Genomic DNA, 16,241 nt, shown 5'->3' with positions numbered 1-16,241 from the left:
CTGGTGGGTTCCCATTACTGGATCCATCTGTAGGAAACACACACACTGACTGAATACATTGTTTCTATGTGTTTATCAGATGATGGGGGATCTAGGTGGACCCTCCGTACTGCTCTCTCCTTTACAATAAAGTCTCCTCTTACCCGGTGATGTGAGGGGCGGCTGATTGTCCATCATGATGTCCTTGTAGAGATCCTTGTGTCCTTCTAAATACTCCCACTCCTCCATGGAGAAATAGACAGTGACATCCTGACACCTTATAGGAACCTGACACACACAATAATACAGTCACCATCCAGACACATCCCTTGTCTGTTACTGGATGTCCCAGAATTCCCAGCACCGCTCACCTCTCCTGTCAGTAGATGGACCATCATGGTGGTCAGTTCCAGGATCTTCTGCTCTTTGTTCCTCTCAGGTATGGGAGAAGGAGGGGGAGGCACCATGCTGGGGCTCTGGGTCCTGCTCCATCCTCCTGGGATTGGCTCCCCACTAGACTTGTTCACTACAACATAATCCTACAGATCAGGAGACAGATAAACCGATATCAATCATCTGACATAATCTAAATGTCTACAATAAGAACATGGTCTACTGACCAGACTAGACAAGAGTGATGTCATGTGACCTCCCAGAATCCTCCTCACCTCTCTGGCCAGGTCTGTGTTTTATTAATAGAGATAAGAGTGATGTCATGTGACCTCCCAGAATCCTCCTCACCTCTCCAGTCAGGTCTGTGTTTTATTAATAGAGATAAGAATGATGTCATGTGACCTCCCAGAATCCTCCTCACCTCTCCGGTCAGGTCTGTGTTTTATTAATAGAGATAAGAGTGATGTCATGTGACCTCCCAGAATCCTCCTCACCTCTCCAGTCAGGTCTGTGTTTTATTAATAGAGATAAGAGTGATGTCATGTGACCTCCCAGAATCCTCCTCACCTCTCCGGTCAGGTCTGTGTTTTATTAATAGAGATAAGAGTGATGTCATGTGACCTCCCAGAATCCTCCTCACCTCTCCGGTCAGGTCTGTGTTTTATTAATAGAGATAAGAGTGATGTCATGTGACCTCCCAGAATCCCCCTCACCTCTCCGGTCAGGTCTGTGTTTTATTAATAGAGATAAGAATGATGTCATGTGACCTCCCAGAATCCTCCTCACCTCTCCGGTCAGGTCTGTGTTTTATTAATAGAGATAAGAGTGATGTCATGTGACCTCCCAGAATCCCCCTCACCTCTCCGGTCAGGTCTGTGTTTTATTAATAGAGATAAGAGTGATGTCATGTGACCTCCCAGAATCCTCCTCACCTCTCCGGTCAGGTCTGTGTTTTATTAATAGAGATAAGAGTGATGTCATGTGACCTCCCAGAATCCTCCTTACCTCTGCAGTCAGCAGGTAGATGATCTCCATGGTGAGGTTTAGCATCTTCTCAGTCATGTGACTCCGTTCCTCCTCCATCCTCATTGGTGCCGTCATTTGATCTATACAGGTCTCTGTGTAGACAGATAACTTTGGGAAATTAAAGTAAGAATCATTTGGATGTTATTGGTCACACAATAATAGGATGTGGGGGGGGGGGTAATAGATGGGTTTATGAACATTGAAGAACTACTACCCCCATAGGAACACATTTAATTTGGACTGTTTAGGTCGGGACTTGACAAATTTGCTTTGAATATAGGAGCTAAAAATATTAGAAGCCAGTTTTTTTGTAACTAACAAATCTTAAGGGTGGAACATGTTCCCAAAGGTGAATTTATCCTTTAACCCTTTCTCAGGCAGAGCCATTTTTGCGTTTTTTGTACACGTTTAAAAAAGAATTTTAGGCCTGAAGATTCCATGAATTCCCCCAAAACATGATATATTTTCTTAAAGCAGACACCTTAGAGAATAAAATAGTCGTTGCTCCAAATTTTTATGTCATACAATATTACCGCAAATTGTTCGGTAAAATATAAAAGATGAGGTTGCACTGAGTAAATAGATTCCAAACATGTCAAACCTTAAATTTGCGCGTGCCCGTGAAATGCCGACAAACTTCAGTACCCGATATTTATTATATATATATATATTTATATCTGCTTTGAAAGCCTCCTATAGATCATCAGTTTAGTGTTACAGTGGAGGTCTGGTGTTTTCGCCCCTAGATAATGGGGTGTGTGGAGTATTCAGGTGGCAGTCCAGACGCCAGGATGACATTTTTCGTTGCCATGGCGGCTGGCACCTGGGGTTTGTTGAGCCTGGTTTAGTGTTTGTTACATCTTAGAGGACCCAGGACTAGGGATGGACGGCTCGCAACAGAACTTTGGAACATTGCGAAAGTTCAGAGCTAAATAATGAACCCCATTGAAGTCTATGGGACCCAAACTGGAAAAATCAAAAGTGCCCATTTTGAAGGCTTATATGCAAGTAATTGGGCATAAAATGGTTATGGGGGTCCGGGTACTGCCCTGGAGGACATGTATCAATGAAAAAAAGAAGCTTAAAGTGAAAGCATAAAAATGAAAATTTCCTTTTTAATATAGTATGCCTGGGGATCCCCTTAGTCTACCTGTAAAGTGGCGCATCTGTACCATGTAAAGAACCTCCTGCAGCAATAATTGCATTTATATAGCCAAAAAAATGTCATTTTGCCCTACAAGCTTTCTTTATTTGTAAGCAACGACTTGGGAAACCAGTCTGTATGATGAGGCCACAATGTAGTGCACTGGGAACAAGATTAGAGATTTTTTGGATAAATTCTGGTGTCTCTTTCACAGACTTTGGATAGAAGCAACAGGTGCAGAAAAAAAAAGGTATTTGGGTGTCGGTGGCGCCTTCACACCATAACCCTATAGAGGTACTCTTGATGAAAGCCAGAATTGGCCTTGCTGTCAACAATTGAAATGATATGCACCTGTCAAACAGGTGCAGAAAAATTGGTCTTTTGGTGTTGGTGGTGCCTTCATACCATAACCCTATAGAGGTACACTTGATGAAAGCAAGAATTGGTCTTGCTGTCTAAAATTTCAATGATATGCACCTGTCAAACAGGTGTGGAAAATTTGGTCTTTGGGTGTTATTTGTGCCCATGTAACCTACACCAAAAAAATTCTTCCAGATGAAATCAACACCCACAACGCTAGGCAGCCTAGAAGTCCTGCAGAGATTCCACATCCGAAAAACACTTATTCGGCGAAATCGGCATCAGGGGCTTCATAGCTGCTGGCAATCCATTACTGATTCATGTTAAAAAATGTCAGACGGTCCACGGAGTCTGTGGACAAATGCGTTCTATTATTAGTAACAAAACCTCCAGCAGCACTGAATACCCATTCGGAAAGCATGCTGGATGCAGGGCAGCCCAGCAGCTTAATTGCATACTGGGCAAGTTCTGGCCAGTGGTCTATTCCCATGACCCCATAAGCCAGTGGATCATCGACTGGAAAGCTCTCCATCTCTGTTTTCGCCCCTAGATAATCATCCACCATGTAATGCAGAGGCTGCCGATGGGATGTTTTAGCTCGTTTTAGCGGTGCTTTACCTGCGCTGTGCGGGCGGTAGCAGGGCGCTTTTAACCCCAAAGAAGAGGTTAACAAGGGGATAAAAGTGCCCCGAAAAGCGCTGATGCTGAAGCGCTTTGCAGGCGATTTGGCAGCGCTGTCCAGTGATTTCAAAGAGTCGGGAAAAGCGTTAAACTCCTCTCTAAGGTGTCCTCAAGAGATTTCATCTTCTGCACTCTCTGTGGGGACGGGACAAGTTCTGAGACTTTCCCCTTGTAACAGTGGTCAAGGAGGGTTGCCAACCAATAGTGATCCTTCTTCTTTATGCCACGTATTCTGGGGTCCTGTCACAGGCTTTGAAGCATGAAGGAGCCCATGCACTGCAAATTTGCCCTCTTGGCCTGCCGGATTTCAGAAATTCCCTTTTCTCCGTTGGGTTTGTTTGGTTTCTGAACTGGATTTGATTTGTTTTAGATCTGTAGACAAGGAATGATAAATACGATCCTTCCTGTGACTTGTTTGCTCCTAGGCAGTGCTGTGAGGTCAATGGGGGGTCATCATGATGTCCAGGAAGGGGAACTTCCTACACAAATAGACTCAGCTCTAGGTGGGTCTGCTATATGGTCTCTCACACTATCTTTGTAACTGCAGATGCAATGTCCAGCTTGTTACCTTAAGACTAGGATGCACAAAAATTCAAAATTGATATTTTATAGAGTGCAGCCATTCAGAGATTTTGTGCATCCTAAGGGGAACTTGCTGACTTTTGTTCGGAGTTGCCGGCTAATCAGGATAATTACTAGGCTCCAATCTCTGGCAGCCTGCTGATGTCACTCTCTGCAGTAAGAGAAGGGATTGGATTGGATAACATGAGGATGCTGCTGGTGGAGTAGAGAGCTGTGGGGGAGGAGTCTGTTTTCTTCCCTCCAATGGCAACCCAGTGTGTGTAGGAGGAGGACAGAAGGGAGAGAGGTTTTTTCTCTTGGTTGCCAAGTATACTGTAGTATCCAGGACATTGTACAGGGTGGTGGTGGGTTCCTGGGGTTCTGATTTCCACCACCGGGCACTGCTAGACCCTGTATCATTGGAAGATATTGGACTGAATCCTGTATGCATAGCACTGACCCCCGACCATCCGAATGACCATCAAAGGGTCAAGGACTGCCCTTCTTCATTCCACTTGGTATCTTGAAAATTTTTCATTTGACCAGTGAGACGGTAAGAAGATGAAATTCATCATTTCCTGGCAGGAGTTCTGTAAGGAGTAGGGATAAGCCCGCGGTTTGAGTCAAACTTAAGTTCGACTCAAACATCGGGTGTTTGTTAAAACAAACCGAACATATGGGGCGTTCGCGGAAAATTTGAGTGCCGCGGAACGCCCCATAATGCACTGTGAGTTCGCAGTGCATTGCTATATGATTGGCCAAAGCATGCACCTAACCTGCATGCTTTGGCCAACCACAGCGCACTCTGCTGAGAGAGCCATAATTGGCCAAAGGCAGGGTGCCTTTGGCCAATCATGGCTCAAGGGGACTAAATCTACACCCCACACTATATAAGGCTGCTTACATAGCGGCCCGGTGTAGTGTTGTTCAGTGTTTACTCTATATTCAGTCAGTGCAGTCTAGTGTATATAAATATATACACATATATACTCTGCATCCAGTGTAGCCTATATCTACAGTGCATTCCGTGGTGTACTGTTTCTAATACACTTCAGGTGGTGTATTAATATATATATATATATATATATATATACAGTCTAGTATATACAGAAGTAAGTACACCCCTCACATTTTTGTAAATATTTTATTATATCTTTTCATGTGACAACACTGAAGAAATGACACTTGTCTACAATGTAAAGTAGTGAGTGTACAGCTTGTATAACAGTGTAAATTTGCTGTCCCCTCAAAATAACTCAACACACAGCCATTAATGTCTAAACCGCTTGCAACAAAAGTCAGTACACCCCTAAGTGAAAATGTACAAATTGGGCCCAAAGTGTCAATATTTTGTGTGGCCACCATTATATTCCAGCACTGCCTTAACCCTCTTGGGCATGAAGTTCACCAGAGGTTCACAGGTTGCCACTGGAGTCCTCTTCTACTCCTCCATGATGACATCACAGAGCTGGTGGATGTTAGAGACCTTGCGCTCCTCCACCTTCCATTTGAGGATGCCCCACATATGCTCAATAGATTTAGGTCTGGGGATATGCTTGGCCAGTCCATCACCTTTACTCTCAGCTTCTTCAGCAAGGCAGTGGTGGTCTTGAAGGTGTGTTTGGGATCATTATCATGTTGGAATTCTGCCCTGAGGCCCAGTCTCCTCGAAGTGAGGGGATACTGCTCTGCTTCAGTATGTCACAGTACATGTTGGCGTTCATGGTTCCTCCAATGAACTGTAGCTCCCCAGTGCCGTCAGCACTCATGCAGTCCCAGACCATGGCACTCCCATCACCATGCTTGACTGTAGGCAAGACACACTTGTCTTTGTACTCCTCACCTGGTTGCCACCACACACGCTTGACACCATGTGATCCATATAAGTTTATCTCGGTCTCATCAGACCACAGGACATGGTTCCAGTAATCTATGTCCTTAGTCTGCTTGTCTTCAGCAAACTATTTGCGGGCTTTCTTGTGCATCATCTTTAGAAGATGTTTCCTTCTGGGACGACAGCCTTACAGACCAATTTGATGCAGTGTGCGGCGTATGGTCTGATCACTGACAGGCTGACCCCCCACCCCTACAACCTCTGCAGCAATGCTGGCAGCACTCATACGTCTATTTCCCAAAGACAACCTCTGGATATGACGCTGAGCACGTGACCTCAACTCCTTTGGACAACCATGGCGAGGTCTGTTCTGAGTGGAACCTGTCCTGTTATACCGCTGTATGGTCTTGGCCACCATGCTGCAGCTCAGTTTCAGGAACTTGGCAATCTTCTTATAGCCTAGGCCATCTTTATGTAGTGAAACAATTCTTTTTTTCAGATCCTCAGAGAGTTCTTTGTCATGAGGTGCCATGTTGAACTTCCAGTGACCAGTATGAGAAAGTGAGAACGATAACACCAAATTTAACACACATGCTCCCCATTCACACCTGAGACCTTGTAACACTTATGCTGGCCATACATGATCGAATTTTCGAAATAATTTTCTTTTGAAAATCTGAAAATTTGTGCGTTTTGTGATCCGACGGTGCCACCATTGATTTCGAAATTCGAAAAAACCAAGCCTTCAATTTCACCTCATGTTGCTACAGAAAAGAATTTTCATGGCTGGGAATACTCATCCACCTTACTACCGCAGCCAGACAAAACTATTGCCAAGGCATGGAAATCCCAAACCTTGGTTGTGGCTGAAGCCAAACACAGGATGAATAGAGCCCTTGTCTTCGCCAAAATGACCACTATTGAAAACGATAAAATAAAGAAACTTGGCAAAGTATGGCAACCATGGGTCAAGCACTGCTTACCGCCCGACTTTGACAAATCTTTGTTATTGCCTTGTTAATACACTTCACCCTACCTAGAAACATTTCCTGACTGCGAATCGCAATACCGTCCTGGGAGACTTTCTCCCCCTCCCCCTCTCTTCTTGATATATTAGGAGTGGACAATGGGTAGTGATCCCTACCATTTACAAATCCTAGAGGAACCCTAACCCACACCTGGGCCTTTCACCCCTCTGCTTTTCTTAATCTAGCCGCAACCATTTGGCCCACTTACAGGGGAAGTTGAACCCATACCAATCCACCCCAAGTTATGTTCTTCAAAGCTCTCTTATCAGACACAATTTTCTACGCGAATGAAGGTAGTGGCATAAAGTTTACACTATTCGCATACTCCCTATACCACACCTCTAGCTACTGTTAAGGACAAAATGTTATTTGACAGATGTGCCCCCACCCATTCACAGTATGATCCCATCAGGGGTGAGCGGGTGGACTGGAGGCACACTCAACATCATACAAGGACCATTAGTGACCCCAAGTTTCAGACCTCCTTGCTAACCCGTTTTATTGGCTATGTATTAATTGTACTTAATGTGTTCAACCTCCGGCACCTAAGCTTCTGTATGATAATGTTCAAAGAAATTGTATCCCATGTAACTGCTTATAACCTTCTCTGTTTTTCTTATGTACTCCTCAATAAAAACAATGAACAGAAAAAGACGTCACAGTGACTATGGAGGAAGAGGACGGAACATGACGGGGGGTTACTGGGTGTAAATAGAAAATAAGATCTTATTACCTCCTCTACTGCCACATCCAGCAACATCTCCTCACTATTTCCTCCCGACTCACCTCTCACCCCGAACTTCCTTCCTGTACCTGACATCACTTCCTGTCTTCCATAGAGACTTGCTGCCCGGGTAGAAGTGAGAAGATCACCACCTTGTGGAGCTCAGAGCAACTGCATCCCCGAGAAACGTTTCGTAGTGTGAACACGGCCTTGTGCTGTGTGTGTATGTACTGTATATCCTTATAAATGGGCTCTTCTCCACTCCCACCAAGGAACATATATGTAAATAAATTTATATGGACATTTTTAATTGCCAATTACATTTTTGAGTGAGTTTTAACCACAAAGTACGATGGCCAGAATAGATAACATCTGCTATTTAGCGGGAGAAGGTGCTCGCTGTGTTATCTTTCAGGGAATGTCGAGAACTCAACGAATGTCACATTTGCCGCCCGACTGCCAGAATTATTTTCTTCACACATCACCTCTCTAATATAGCATGTTAAAATAATAATCCAACGTGTGTCCTCATGGAAATCCGGTGACCGTTGTACAGAGCTTACTTTTTGTCTAGCAACTTCATTCGAGTGAGAAGAAGACAGACAAATGGGGGATAACATGGTATCCTCAGGAAGGTGAAAGGTGGACACAGTCTTTAAAGGAAGGATGGGCTGAAAATCAACCATGTCCTTGAGAAGAGTAAGAAAAGGTGATTGGCCACCAAGTGTCTAATCTGAGACAATAGTAACAAGGAAGGCTGCCTTCTGTGCTGGGGTCATAGAAGGAACCTTGGGCAATGGTTTGAAGGAAGGATACCACATAGAGCCACGGGAGGCTTATTAAATGGGACAATGTAACTGATGCCATTGTTGTAAACCAAGTAAGGGTTGCCAAGCATCCTTGAAATATTGCAGGGGTCAACAGCTGCCCCTTAATGTAGTTCAGTGCAGGCTCTGATCAGACCACCTCTGACCACATTACATTCGGACAACGTAACTGACACCTTGAATAAAGCTTTGACTCAGAAATCGTTTTGTGGGACACGATTTTTAGAGTGGGATGTAAAGCAATCAAAAAGTCCTTAAGAAGAATAAGAAAAGGTGAAGGGCCACTAACATGGATACACTTCTCCAGGTTGAGACCATGACAAGAAAGGCTTCCTTCTGGGCTAGGGTCATAGGGCTCCATTCACAAAGCGGTATCTTACGGTATCCGAGTATGGGGAGGTCATAGTGATTGACGATCGATCTACACCCGGGGACTTTTTCTTAAATTTTTTTGTTTTTTTTAATAAAGGACTTGTCAAAAACTGTTTTTTTTTATGCTACTTTTTTTGAGGAAAGAGAACATGTACCATGTACCCCATGCTCATTCACATGAGGGGGCTGGGATCCAGATTCTGATAAGCCCCCCGCCCATACACCCCCACAACCACTGGCCAGGGTTGTGAAGAAATGGCCCTTGTCCCCATGGGGACAAGCTGCTTTGGGGGGCAAAGGAACCACCCCCGGGTTGAGGGCATGTGGCCTGGTATGGTACAGGGGGGGCGCTCCCTTATCCCCCCCTTTTTCTGTCCTGCCAGGCTCAAATAAGGGTCTGGAATGGATTTGGGGGAGGGGGGCACGCCATTTGTTTTTACATTTTGGCGTGAGGGTTCTCCTCAATATTCATACTAGCTCCAAAGGGCATGGTCTGGATTGAGTGGGCCCCATGCCTATTTTTTTTTCTTTTTCAGCAAAAAATTGCCAGCAAAACTTTTCTTTACATTCAGCTGTTATCGGGGAATCCCTCTGACAGCTGATGACTCATTGGTTGTTAAGGACGCGCTGACCGCTCGCTCGCTGTTGTGTACAGGTTGTTAAGGATGCCAGCGGCTGTCAGTTCCTTCAATATCACATGCTGAGAACACTACTTATTTACCGCGTGCATTTTTTTTCCTTTTGTGAATTGACTTTCACTCCTGTTTTGGCGTTTTTTTACCGAGCGTCTTTTGCTTTTTGTGGTAAATACCGCATAAAGCAATAGTGAATTGACATTTTCAGGATCGCATGTTGTATTTGGGAAAACACCTAAATACCGCGTGCGATCTGCTTTTATGAATGGAGCCCATAGAAAGAATGTCACACATTGGTTTGAAGGACAGATACAGAAATACTGACAGCACCAGATTAATGCCTGAGACACACCACGAGAATATCGGATGAACGATCGTCTGTTTTTTTATTTTTGCATGCTAGTCTCATAGCGATAAGTGAATAGGTTACCAGAGTTACGAGGATTATTGTAAGACAGAATACAACTTCCCGCGATGATGCAATGTATTGTATAGTAATCCTTAGTTTCCGAGCATCCGAGTCTTGGCCACTCGATTTTTACGGATGAATACTGTACTGATTGTACGAAAGTCACTTGTTCTGTTATCTTCCGAGAAAATCCTTCGTGCTTGTCCCTTCAAATAATTTTGCATGAACTGTCGTGATCGGCTCTCGAAAGCTGTGAACTACCGGTCTTCGCCACTTCCCCAGAATGACTATTTTGCGCCCTAGGCAAAACGAACTCCCCCCCCAATGCCAACCGCCCACCCTGGCAGGGGGGGTGGCGCTAGTCTTGAGTAGGGTGTGGGTGACAATAGGAAAAGGGCAGGATAGTTTAACCTACGCCTGATGGTGCCCACCTCGTATGGCTCCCCAGTGTCCTCTCCCCAGTTTCCTCCTCCACCTCCCCAGCTGTGTCCACCAGACATTCTTCAGCCCCTCGTGTTCCCAGGTTAGGCTAGAGGGGAAGTCAGTGGCCGTGGCTGCGCCCCCTAGGCAGCAGTGCACCCTAGGCGGCTGCCTAGTTCACCTAGCGGGAGCGTCGGCCCTGTACGTTCCCCTAAATAGACAAAGCTCCCATCCAACTGTATATGTATAATGACTAGGCAGGAGGTGATTAAAAAACCATCTCCTGACACTTATGGATCTATTCAGAAATAATTTGCACTGTAATTTGCCCGGGTAAAGTGCATGTACATTCCTTCTCTGGGTATCGGGAGTAAAAAATGAATGTTATTTGGCTATTTGCTGAGCTTTTCATGTTTTTCCATTGATTTAAAATTTAAAATATCACATTTGGCCACTAGATGGTCCTAAACCTCATACCTAGCGCCATCTAATGACCAAATGTAGAATTGTCCTTTCTAAATCAATGGTTGGTATAATATTGATGGCTTCATTAACCACCTCAATACAGGGAACTTACACCCCCTTCTTACCCAGACCAATTTTCAGCTTTCAGCGCTCTCATACTTTAAATGACAACACTGTACCCATATGAAATTTGCGTCCTTTTTTTTTCACACAAACAGAGCTTTCTTATGGTGGTATTTAATCACTAGTGGGTTTTTTATTTTTTGTGCTATAAATAAAAAAAAGACAGAAAATTTTGTGAAAAAAAGTGCCTTTTTCTTTGTTTCTGTCAAAAAAGTTAGCAAATTAGTAATTTTACTTCATAAATTTTGGACAAAATTTATACCGCTACATATCTTTGGTAAAAATAACCCAAATTAGTGTATATTATTTAGTCTTTGTGAAAGTTATAGTCTACAAACTATAGTGCCAATCACATTTGATGTACTGGCGGCCTCATTTCCCATTTATTGAGACACTAACAAGCCAGGAAAGTACAAATACCCCCCAAATGAATCCTTTTTAGAAAAGAAAGTAGCACTGTGAGTTTTTTTAAGTTGTAACTTTTTACCACAATTCTTTGCAAAATGAAGATTTTTTTTTTTTTTTTTACAAAATTGTCATTGTCATAACAGGTTATTTCTCTCACATAGCATATGCATACAACAAATTACACCCCAAAATACACTCTGCTACTCTTCCCGAGTATGGCAATACCACATGTGTTCTGCTACTCTTCCCGAGTATGGCGATACCACATGTGTGAGACTTTTACACAGCCTGGCCACATACAGAGGACCAACACTGAAGTAGCACCTTCAGGCGTCCTACGTGCATAAATGACACATCTTCATTTCTCAACCACCTATTACACTTTTGAAGGCCCTGGAGCACCAGGACAATGGAATTGCCCACAAAAATGACATTTTGGGAAGAAAACACCCCAACGTATAATCTATGAGGCACAATGAGTCTTTTGAATGGTTCATTTTTTTCCAGCAGTTTTTAGAAAATGTGGAATAAAAAATGAAAAAGGCGTTTTTTTTTACACGGAGTTGTCAATTTATAGGATATTTCATATGTATATGGCAAAAATTACACCCCAAAACACATTCTGCTACTCCTCCTGAGTATGGCGATACCACACGTGTGAGACTTTTACACAGCCTGGCCACATACAGAGGCCCAACATTGTAGTACCTTCAGGCATTCTAGGAGCATAAATTACACATCTCATTTCATTCCTACCTATCACACTTTTGAAGACCCTGGAGCACCAGGACAATGGAATTACCCACAAAATGACCCCATTTTGGAAAGCAAACACCCCAACGTATATTCTATGAGGCATGGACTGCAGATATGTACTAGGGTACTCTGATGGGCTGCAGATAGGTACTCAGGTACGCTGATGGGCTGGAGACAGGTACTCGGGTAACTTGATGAGCTGCAGATAGGTACTCAGGTACTCTGATGGGCTGGTGACAGGTACTCAGATGGGCTGGTGGCAGGTACTCGGTTACTCTGATGGGCTGGTGACAGGTACTCAGGTACTCTGATGGGCTGGTGACAGGTACTCAGGTACTCTGATGGGCTGGTGACAGGTACTCGGGTACTCTGATGGGCTACAGATAGGTATTTGGGTACTCTGATGGGCTGGTGACTGGTACTCTGATGGGTGGTGACAGGTACTCAGATGGGCTGTGACAGGTACTTAGATGGGCTGTGACAGGTACTTAGATGGACTGTGACAGGTACTCTGGAACGCAGATGGACTGTGACAGGCACTCGGTTACTCAGATGAACTGTGACAGGTACTCATATGGACTGTGACAGGTACTTTGATGGGTGGTGACAGGTCCTCTTTATTGGGGGGGGCAATCAGTGTGATTGGTCTACACTGTAAGCGGTAACGAGATGTTACTGCAATCTTCTTCTCACATACGATCGGTGTGTGAGGAGGAGAACCCGGTAACATCTCATTACGGCTCTGTGTTTACATTTAGTGATCGGCAGTGAAAGGATCACAGCCGATCACGTGGTAAACAGCCGCCGGCCAATGGCTGTTTACCAGCGTCGGAGACGAGCAGTGTTCCCGGGAACATGTTGCCACCGACGCGCACGTGCAGCGCGTTCATGCAAAATGGGTGGGTACCATCTCTGTTCAGCTGTGACTTCATCACGGCCGATCACACAGTAAACAGCCATGCCCAATGGCGGTTCACCCCCCTCAGTGACGAGCGATGTCTTCACCGACAGTACAGAGTTGCACGCACACGATCGGGCATGCCCTGTTTAAATGAACGGACGACATATGAAGCCTGCCCAGAATGAGAGCCACGCCGCCTGGCCGTCATATGACGGCCGGCGGACGGCAAGTGGTTAACTTACGTCCTTCGATGTCTTCTGTACTCATAAGTGTATGATCTCAGTTATTTGTATGAAATCACGTCTGATGGAGGAAACTAAGGGGTCTATTTTATAGAATATTAGTTGAGGATTGTGACAAACATTTGCACAGCCGTGAAAAATTCTGTCCATTTTATAATGAACACAGTGATTTCCTATGATCCTCAGCGCCATCTAGTGTTTATAATGCAGTATTTTTTCTGAAATAACTTCATCAGTAAAACTAGTGCAACACCGCATTATGGCCACAAGATGGAGCCAATGATCATAGGAGATCATCATAAGAAATCAAATATGGCCAAAATTCATCACAGTTGGGTGAGTGTGCATCATATTTCTTCAAGGAGTTTTAAAATACAGACCTGTAAGTGTTTGTGAAATCTTCCACCACAAAATGTACTCAGCCAATGAGAGGTAATGACTCCATTTTTATTTTTCTCCTGCTATCAATGGCCAACACGGTACAACACTTCATCCATGTCTTTGGTGATCTCTGATCTCCTTATCAACTGTTTCTTCCATGATGAAGATCAGCCATGGAGTATATCTGAGGTGTATATCAGGGGGTGCTTCTTCCCCACATGTCCAGCAACATTCATATACAAGACATTTCCCGCACTCACTAATACACTTCGAGGGTTGTGTGGGACCCCTGATGTACAGGAAGACAGGACTTCAGTGAGGAACAATTCCCTCACTCAGGAGACGAATACAGCTTCTCCCCCGTGTGAGATCTCTGATGACTGTAAACAGAGGACTTCTGTGGGTTACACTTCCTTCAATCAGAACTGGAAAGTGGATCTACCTCTGTGTGCACTCTCTGATGTGAGTTAAGATGGGACTTCTGTGAAAAACATTTCCCGCACTCAGAACAGGAATACGGCTTCTCCCCCGTGTGGGATCTCTGATGTGAGTTAAGACTGCACTTCTGTGAAAAACATTTCCCGCATTCAGGACAGGAATACGGCTTCTCCCCTGTGTGAGATCTCTGGTGTGTGTTAAGACTGGACTTCATTGAAAAACATTTCCCACACACAGGACAGGAATACGGCTTCTCCCCTGTGTGGGATCTCTGATGTGTGTTAAGACTGGACTTCTGTGAAAAACATTTACCGCACCTAAGACAGGAATACGGCTTCTCCCCTGTGTGCAATCTCTGATGTTTGTAAAAATAGGACTTCTCTGAAAAACATTTCCCGCACTCAGGGCAGGAATATGGCTTCTCCCCTGTGTGAGATCTCTGATGTTTGTAAAAATTTAACTTCTCTGAAAAACATTTACCGCACTCAGGGCAGGAATACGGCTTCTCCCCTGTGTGAGATCTCTGATGTCTGTAAAAACTGGACATATCTGAAAAACATTTCCCGCACTCAGAGCAGGAATATGGCTTCTCCCCTGTGTGAGATCTCTGATGTTTGTTAAGACTGGACTGCAACGAAAAATATTTCCCACACTCAGGACAGGAATACGGCTTCTCCACCATGTGGGATCTCTGATGTGTGTTAAGACTCGACTTCTGTGAAAAACATTTCCCACATTCAGGACAGGAATACGGCTTCTCCCCCGTGTGGGATCTCTGATGTGTGTTAAGACTCGACTTCTGTGAAAAACATTTCCCGCACCCAAGACAAGAATATGGCTTCTCCCCTGTGTGCAATCTCTGATGTTTGTAAAAATAGGACTTCTCTGAAAAACATTTCCCGCACTCAGGGCAACAATATGGCTTCTCCCCCGTGTGAGATCTCTGATGTTTGTAAAATGTGAACTTCTCTGAAAAACATTTCCCACACTCAGGGCAGGAATACGGCTTCTCCCCTGTGTGAGATCTCTGATGTGTGTTAAGATTAGACTTTTTTGAAAAACATTTCCCGCACTCAAGACAGGAATACGGCTTCTCCCCTGTGTGAGATCTCTGATGTGAGTTAAGAGTGGACTTTTGTGAAAAACATTTCCCGCACTCAGGACAGGAATGAGTTTTTTCTCCTGTGTGAGATCTTTTATGCACATTAAGATCGTATTTAGAACGGTAACGCTTTCCGCACTCAGGGCATTGAAATCTCTTATGTGTTGGAAGGACAGCACCATCCCTCACAGTCTGGGGTTCCTCAGGATAAGAGGAATACGATGGTCCGGCACCGTCCCTCACAGTCTGAGGTTCCTCAGGATAAGAGGAATACGATGGTCCGGCACCGTCCCTCACAGTCTGAGGTTCCTCAGGATAAGAGGAATACGATGGTCCGGCACCGTCCCGCACAGTCTGAGGTTCCTCAGGATAAGAGGAATACGATGGTCCGGCACCGTCCCGCACAGTCTGAGGTTCCTCAGGATAAGAGGAATACGATGGTCCATCTACACTGTGTGGTGCCGGATGGACATTTGAGGTAGTCGGGTTTTCTCCTGGACTATACTGTGTGATGTCCTCATCTTCTACTTTACAGTCTGGAGACAAAGTGAGACAATCCTCTGAGGTTTTCCTCATCTCCCGTCCATCTACTAAAATAGAAATACAAAGATTATTACTAGACATGAGCAGATTGGTTCCCCTAAACCAGGACTCCGCCCACATCAGGCAGCTTTGTCTCCGAGGATCTTACAATTCCCCCCTCAAGGTAACTAGTAAATGGGTCCTCTGATCTCCTACCAGTTTGTTTCTTTATTCAGGAACCTTAGTCAGCAAGTGAGGAAAAAACGAGAACTGTCTTTTACAACATACAGTAGAGTATATAGTGCAGGGGTCAGGAGTATGTACCGTACAATACACCAATCAGACATAAAATCATCACCACCCACCTAATATTGAGTAGGTCCCCCTTTTGCTAAGATCCAAAACACATCCCCAGGTGCCTAGGCAGAGCAACGCCTATGCCAAAAATCAACATTTTACTGCCAGCACAGAGAAGGAAGATTATCCGAGAGAAATACAGGAATACAGGAC

General features: G+C 44.5%; 1 protein-coding gene across 1 annotated transcript in view; it reads right to left on the bottom strand.

Moving 5' to 3' along the window:
* LOC141106834 (uncharacterized) overlaps positions 1-16,023 on the bottom strand; it is a 159,667-nt gene extending 143,644 nt beyond the window's left edge. Inside the window, 2 exon segments of the mRNA XM_073597763.1 lie at positions 351-518; positions 14,019-16,023. Coding sequence (XP_073453864.1) covers positions 351-518; positions 14,019-15,872 — 2,022 coding nt within the window. The 5' untranslated portion in view covers positions 15,873-16,023.
* Positions 16,024-16,241: the final 218 nt, after the last annotated feature.

Source organism: Aquarana catesbeiana, linkage group LG08 (genome assembly GCF_042186555.1).
Source record: "Aquarana catesbeiana isolate 2022-GZ linkage group LG08, ASM4218655v1, whole genome shotgun sequence".
Lineage (NCBI taxonomy): Eukaryota > Metazoa > Chordata > Amphibia > Anura > Ranidae > Aquarana > Aquarana catesbeiana.
Note: the sequence above shows the minus strand (reverse complement) of the source record. Positions and strands in the feature narration are given on the sequence as shown.